This window comes from Erythrolamprus reginae, chromosome 4 (assembly GCF_031021105.1).
Source record: "Erythrolamprus reginae isolate rEryReg1 chromosome 4, rEryReg1.hap1, whole genome shotgun sequence".
Lineage (NCBI taxonomy): Eukaryota > Metazoa > Chordata > Lepidosauria > Squamata > Dipsadidae > Erythrolamprus > Erythrolamprus reginae.
The window spans coordinates 96,961,796-96,969,742 of NC_091953.1; the positions used below are offsets into that span (position 1 = coordinate 96,961,796).

At 37.5% G+C, this 7,947-nt stretch overlaps 1 protein-coding gene across 1 annotated transcript; it reads left to right on the forward strand.

The window, feature by feature from the left end:
• The first annotated feature begins 4,805 nt into the window (after nucleotides 1-4,805).
• Nucleotides 4,806-7,526, forward strand: LIPT1 (lipoyltransferase 1). Its single transcript, XM_070750981.1, has 2 exons — nucleotides 4,806-5,082; nucleotides 6,181-7,526. The coding sequence occupies exon 2, from the start codon at nucleotides 6,358-6,360 to the stop codon at nucleotides 7,474-7,476; it is 1,119 nt and encodes a 372-aa protein (XP_070607082.1). The 5' UTR covers nucleotides 4,806-5,082; nucleotides 6,181-6,357; the 3' UTR covers nucleotides 7,477-7,526.
• Nucleotides 7,527-7,947: the final 421 nt, after the last annotated feature.

The window sequence follows — 7,947 nt, forward strand, 5'->3', positions numbered from 1 at the left end:
CAGATCAAGTAGAGCAATGGAAAAGAAACACTGCAAAGACTTAGGGCTTGGAAAACATTCTTCACAAAGAGTAATAATGAAAAAGTCTGCAAGGTAAGAGCTGAGAACAGCGTTAGCAGCTAGTTAGGGCTGGGGGGAAAAAGCTACATTCAGAGTATAAGACACACCCAAATTACCAGCCTTTTTTAGGGGGGGGGAAAGGTGCGTCTTATACTCCAAGAAAATATGGTACGTAAAAAATAACGATAAAAGAGGACAGTAGGATAGGGATGGTAGGCACAGTGGTGTGCTTATGCACACCCTTTACAGACCTCTTAGAAACAGGGAGAGGTCAACTGTAAGGTTAAAGTTTTGGGTGTTGGGGAAGAAACTACAGAGTCACATAGTGCATTCCTGGCATTGGTCACTCTTGCTGAAGTTGTATTTTCTGCAGTCAGGTTTGGAGCGGTTTACATTTAGTTTGAATCTATTACATGCTCGTGTATTGCTGCGGTTGAAGGTGAAGTAGTCATTAACAAGAACGACGTTTTGGTATATGATTTTATGAACTACATTTAGATCAGGTCAGGGGTGACATAGCTGTAAATTGTCTAATCCCAGTATTTCAAGTCTGCTAGAATAAGGTACTTTGTTGCGAACGGAGGAGTGAAGGACTCTTCTTGTGAAATATTTCTGGACTCTCAATTGTATTAACAACTGATATGCAATGCAGGTTCCAGACAGATGAGCTGTATTTCAGAATCGGTCTAGCAAATGTTTCATAAGTTTTGGTTAGCAGTGTAATATTGCCAGAGAAAAAGCTACATAAAATTAGGAAATGACTAGATTTGGGAAATAGGAATGACTAGAAGGGCTGAAGGCGGGCAAACCAAATCAATATGTTTCCTTATTTTCCACACGGTAACAAGCAGTGAAGGGCTACCAAAATTTTTACTACCACAATGTGGGTGTGGCTTATGCAGGATGCCCTGCATTTTCTTTCAACATGTTTCAGTGCAAATTGGGTGCTCTAGGGTGGAGCTCCATTTTCGCTACCCCACTGCGTTCCCTCCCATCCGGCCAGCAGCCCACCCCTGGTAACAACGTGTAGTAGATTGATATGAGAAAGGAGAAGAGTGGTCCAATTTGCAGAAGTACACACAAAAAAAGGTAATGAATGAAAATATGTACACACCTGCTTAAAAACCAATGGGTATTGAAATGGAAGTATCCATCCTAAAGAAAGGAATGACTTGCTAATACTGAGCAATTGTAACTTGCATGGCAACATTTGCGAATGTTCCAAATAAGACATTGATTTCCATTTGCTAAAAAATATAGAGTGCTTCTTTGAACTAGAGGAGTTGGTTGAAGGGAGGATGGGAGGGAGCTAAGCTTACTTCAAGGTATGTTTTAGCAGAGGGAATTTGTAACCAGGAGATTGCTTGGCAAACCGCCAGCCAGTAGAAATCTATATAGAAGAAACTTAAGCTCATTGTGGACATCAATGGCATCAATCCCTTCAAAAATAAAATGAAAATGAAAAAGGGGCAGCATTTGCTAGCAGTTCCAGGATGCTTATCACAGGTTTTTAATGGGCACTACTTTTTAAGAATATGTATAGGTGAAGTAGGTGGAATAATTAGATGCAAGCTTATATAACAATCCGGTTGCTGTTTTTCCTATAGCTATGGAAATTTGAAATAATATCCATTTGGTAAATCTAATACAGTTTCCAGTCATGTCTTAATTACAATTTCATTGCCTCAATCGGGGATATTGTATGGATGTTTGTGTGGGTCATAAGATGCTCACTTTCTACCTGTAATTTATTTTATTTATTTATTTATTTATTTATTTATTGGATTTTTTTTATGCCGCCCTTCTCCTTAGACTCAGGGCAGCTTACAACATGTTAGCAGTAGCACTTTTTAACAGAGCCAGCCTACTGCTCCCACAATCCGGGTCCTCATTTTACCCACCTCGGAAGGATGGAAGGCTGAGTCAACCTTGAGCCGGTGATGAGATTTGAACCGTCGACCTGCAGATCTAGCAGTCAGCTTTAGTGGCCTGCAGTACTTCACTCTACCTGCTGTACCACCTCGGCTCTTTGCATTTTTTCATATCATATATTTCATCTTTATTTTACTGTCATAGGAAATCCATTCAAATAATGCTTTTTGATGATTAGCAATGTGTCTTGACAAAAATACCCAGATTTCTTAATTTGTATTTGTGTTGTTATAGATTAAATTTATGTTAAAACTATTATTAAACTCTTTATATGATAAATGTAATTCTATGAAATTATATATTTTTATATGGTAAAATTCAGCCAGCGGATTGTCTTGAATAGCTTACTCTGTGCATTGATCAACGTTCAGCAACTTCTGTTTATGTAATATAGATTATCAAATGTCTATTTCTGTTCCTAATCAAGCCATGGTTTCTGAGCTGACTTATACCTGTACATATGTTTAAACATAAAAACCAACAGTAAATTTGCCATGTGTGCAAACTTATGCTTTTTCATGTTTTCCAAGTATAAGGTAACCAAAGGTGAAATTAGACATTTTAGTTTATTGATAATGTATTTAATTATAGTTATTCTGAAGCCAATATTCTCCAATTCCTTTGTAGTTATGCCAGGGAAGACAAGTATACAAATCCAAAACTTGTTCTGATATTGGTAAACCATAATTTGGCTTGTTAGGAGAGGACATTTTCTGCTGGTAGGCAGAGGCAGAATTCTTTTTTTCTTGTTTTCCTCCCCCCAAATTAAGGTGTGACTTATATTCCGGTGCATCTTATACTCCAAAAAATATGGTATCCATTTTTTAGCTTTGCTAATGAATTATTCTATCTCCTTTATTTTCCATTAACAAAATGGTGTTATTTCATACCTGCTAACAGTGGACCCTCTCAAATAGCTTTGACTCTGTATTTATTACATTTATATTCTACTACAATCTAAGTACCAACATATATACTTTAAAAGTTTATATTAAAATATTTTAAATGTAATTTTTTTAAAAAAAAATTCCAGCTCTATCTTCAGTTCTCTTAGTTCACTGTCCAGGTTTCCCATAATGTGGTTTTGGACACCTGTTAGCTTTAACATGTTCCATTCTGACATGCCAATAGAAGAAAAGTAAATCTCATATTGATATGTCCATTATACATCTTTTCATTAGCTAGCCAATCTTGTGTACTCTATTGTCTGCCTTTCTTGAAATCTGCAAGATCATTTGGCTTTTATGTTTTCATGGGTGTATTCATTGTGTGAGCAAGGCATATATTGTTCTGTACTTTATTGCTTCAAATATATTGACCATTTAGGGTATAATGTCATTCTGGAATGATATGTGAAGTGATAGCAATGTTCCAATATTGAAAGGGCTACCACAAAGAATAGATTGCCAACTTATTCTCAAAAGCACCTGAAGGCAGGACAAAAAGCACTTGATGGAAACTGATCAAGGAGAGAAGCAAACCAGAACTAAGGAGAAATTTCCTGTTAGAACAATTAAACAGTGAAATAACTTGCCTCCAGATGTTGTGGATGCTGCAACACTGGAGGTTTTAAAGAAAATATTGGATAAGCATCTTTCTAAAATGTTATAGGGCAGGGATTGAACCAGAAGACCTCCAAGTTCCCTTCCAACTCTGTTATTCTGCATTTCCAAATCCTATTGATACTAACAGGGCTGTGACTCTAAGCAGTTTTACCAGGAATTTGGAGAAATGAGCTTACATTCAATCCTTGCCAAGAAAACTGCAAGGGCTGGTCTGGGCAGTCTCCAAGATCAAACACAATTAAAGGGGGATAGGGGCATATCTACATACGACGACTACTTCAGCTTCAACTACAACAACACAGGAGCACATAACAGATACAAACAATGTAAACTGCTCCAAACTTGACTGCAGGAAATACGATTTTAGTAACCGAGTAGTTGATGCATGGAACTCACTACCTGACTCTAGTATCGTCTCCTAACCCCCCAAACTTTACCCTTAGGTTATCCACTGTTGACCCCCTCGATTCCTAAGAGGTCAGTAAGGAATGTGCATGTGCACCAGTGTCCCTTCTGTCCCGTCCTAATGTTTCTTTTATTTTCTTACTAGTACTATGCATATGAATATTATTATATCTAATACAGTATTTCTTTTTTTTCTTATTACTAGTATCGTGTATGAATATTATATCTTTACATACCTCCAATATGTACTTGACGAAACAAACAAACATTTAACTGAGTCCTAGTAAACACCGCTGCATTTATTCATACGGAATCATTTTATAAAATTAAAATAATTTAATTTTAATTAAACTTTTTTTGTGCGATTTGTGTTGCAATTAATTTAAAAAGAGAAAGCAAGCTTCTGCAATTACAACTCCATTTCTAATCAACCGGGCATAAAACGTGGGTGGGAGGGAAAAAGGAAATCAACGCACTTTCTAATTTTATCCCCAAGCGGAAGGTCTTTGATCAGAGTAACACCGAACACGGAAGTGCTTCTTAAAGCCCACGATCTGAGAAAAAATAACAAGGAAGAGTAATGCTACTCATCGACTTTCGAGCTTTGTACATCACTATGTAGCCCCATCAATCTACCCCAGGGGTAGGCAAAGTTGCCTCTTCTGGAACTTGTGGACTTCAACTCCCAGAATTCTTGAGCCAATATTTCTAGCTCAGGAATTCTGGGAATTGAAGTCCACATGTCAGAAGAGGCAACTTTGCCTACCCGATCTACTCCCTTCGCCTTTCGCTTTGCAAAGGGTAGGAATAACCGTAACCCCCCCCCCCCCCCTTCAAGGCGGATCTTTAAAAAGCTGCTGTTTTGCTAGCACAGCAATCCCCTTACAGGGTTCGTTCTCCCTTCAGCCCAACAAGAATGGGGAGAGGGAGTCTTCAGCAAGCGGGGTGTTTCGAGTCCAAACAACGGGATGAGCGGCTCTCTCACCAATTTGTCTCTACGTAAAAATGCGCGCATCCTTTTCCGAGTTGAAGCCGACTCTCCGAATCTCGCGCGCAGTTCGCACGCGGGGCAAAAAGGTTCCCACAATTACCATAGTTGAACACCCGTCTAGAGAAGCTGGTAAGTATTTAATTTGCCCTTCTGTTCTGCGAAAAACAATGGAGGGGTCTGGCGAACCTTGCAACACGCATGTACAGTACAGTACAGGGTATATCCTTTATAGCAGTGTTTCCCAATCTCGGCAATTTGAAGATACTTGGACTTCAACTCCCAGAATTCTGGGAGTTGAAGTTCAAATATCTTCAAGTTGCCGAGGTTGGGAAACACTGCAGTTTATAGCTTCATAGGTCTCTGCACTCCCGCTTTCTCTGGTGCCTAAACTGCGCTCTGTCGTGCCCTGGTCAAAGCAGTAACACTGACAGTCAATTGACATAAGATTTTAGTCTTTATTTTCATGAATTTGTTGAGCCTTTCAGATGCATGGCAATAAAAATATTATAAATAAATAAAACAATAACCTAAAACCTGAGTTTGGAATGTTTCAACTATGCTTACCTATTGTGTCATTTACTGTTTTAACTTCAGCTATTTTAGGTTATTTTAGAAACATAGAAACATAGAAGACTGACGGCAGAAAAAGACCCCATGGTCCATCTAGTCTGCCCTTTTACTATTTCCTGTATTTTATCTTGCAATGGATATATGTTTATCCCAGGCATGTTTAAATTCAGTTACTGTGGATTTCCCAACCACGTCTGCTGGAAGTTTGTTCCAAGGATCTACTACTCTTTCAGTAAAATAATATTTTCTCAAGTTGCCTTTGATCTTTCCCCCAACTAACTTCAGATTGTGTCCCCTTGTTCTTGTGTTCACTTTCCTGTTAAAAACACTTCCCTCCTGAACCCTATTTAACCCTTTAACATATTTAAATGTTTCGATCATGTCCCCCCTTTTCCTTCTGTCTTCCAGACTATACAGATTGAGTTCATTCAGTCTTTCCTGATACCTTTTATACTTAAGACCTTATTTATTTACTTATATTTTTTCTGATTTTTTATATCAGATATTAGTCATTTTTGCTATGTATGATTTAGTTTACTTTTATTGATCATCCTGTTGTAGATGCTTTAATATTTGAATCCTACTGAGGGTGTGGATAAATATTTGTCCATGTACTGCTAAGTGTCAGATATAACTTCAGCTATTTTTTTTCAATAGGTATCGGCAATTGAACAAGAAATATCTTACAAAGGAGCAATATTTTATTACAATAATCTGAAACTCCTTTCAATGCTTCTGAAAAGTTCACCAACTTGAACCGATGGTTTGAAAGATTCTGAAGAGTGCTAAAATGTTCATTGCTTTTGATGCTTGATTATTTTATTTCCTTGAAACATGATAATCCAGTTCTCATGGAAAAAATGTTTCCCATTATATTGTGTCCTCAAAGTTCCAGCTGCTGGCTTCAAAAGTAAAAAGGAAAGGGGGCTTATCCTACAGTCTGTGTCTCAGGATGTTTACCAGAATTTAGCATTAGAAGATTGGATCCATGATAACATGGATTTAGAGAAGAGACATGTTCTTCTGCTCTGGAGAAATTCTTCTGCTGTTGTGATTGGTAGGCATCAGAATCCCTGGCAGGAATGTAACCTTGGAGTCATGAGGCAGAAAGGTATAAAGCTTGCTCGAAGAAGAAGTGGAGGAGGTGCAGTTTACCACGACAAAGGCAACATTAATCTGACTTTCTTCACCGACAGAAAAAAATATGAACGAATTGAAAATTTAAAACTGGTTGTTAAAGCTTTGAAGTCCCTGCGACCCCAGCTCGATGTTCAGGCTACCGAGAGATATGATCTCTTGTTAAACAAAGCCTTTAAAATTTCAGGAACTGCTGCAAAATTAGGAAGAACAACTGCCTATCACCACTGCACTTTGTTATGCAATACTGATAAATTGGTTCTAACATCTGTGTTAAAGACTCCGAACAGTGGAATCCAAAGTAATGCCACGCCAAGTGTGCCTGCATTAGTGAGAAATCTTTATGAAGAAGATCCCACATTAACTTGTGAACTGCTTATGGAAGCCATTGCTGGCGAATATGCTTCACATCATCACATTGAAAACCATATCCATGTCATAAATCCAACCGATGAAACAGATTTCCCAGGAATTAACAATAAAGCCACAGAACTAAAAGCCTGGAATTGGCTATATGGAAAAACACCAAAGTTTAAAATCAGTGCATCCTTCAATATAGAACATGAGGAATCCAATGTTGAAATTCAGATAAGTATGGATATAAAGAATGGTAACATTGAAACTTGCCAAATAGATGTGCCTCAGGACTGGCTGCCACTGGATGTGTGTGTGGAACTCGAAAACAGCCTGATTGGCACCAAGTTTTGCCCAAGTGAAAGTACTGCTGTGGCAACTGCTTTGCTGAGAACTTGGGCAGATTCTATATTACATAGGAAATTGCATATCTTATGTGAGAAGATTATAACATTAATGTAACTTATGTGATGAACTGGATTCTTGGATATTAAATTAATAGTTTGCTAATACAAGATTATCATGTATGATTTTAGAAGAGTTCAGTGAACGTAAATTTAATGTTATATAATAGTTACTGAACAAAATTTACACTTGAATATAAAGTTCCTTTTTTAAGGGAAGCAGTTAATTGATATTGCAGTGCTTATCTATCTTCTCAAATATGAACTCCACTGAGTTTAATATAACTTGAAGTAACTTACTATAGAGTTGCAACCAAGAATGCAATTATAATAATCTATATTAATAGAAATGTAAATGTACGTTTGTTCGGGATGTCAAATCTCCAAAAGTTCTTCACCAATTGCTTTGAAATTTTGACACAGCATTGCATTTGATTACAGCCCTTTTTATATACCTATATTATATAGATGTCATACCTCTGACAGGTAAAAACCGGTGAGAAACATAGGATTGGCTGATGAAAAACAT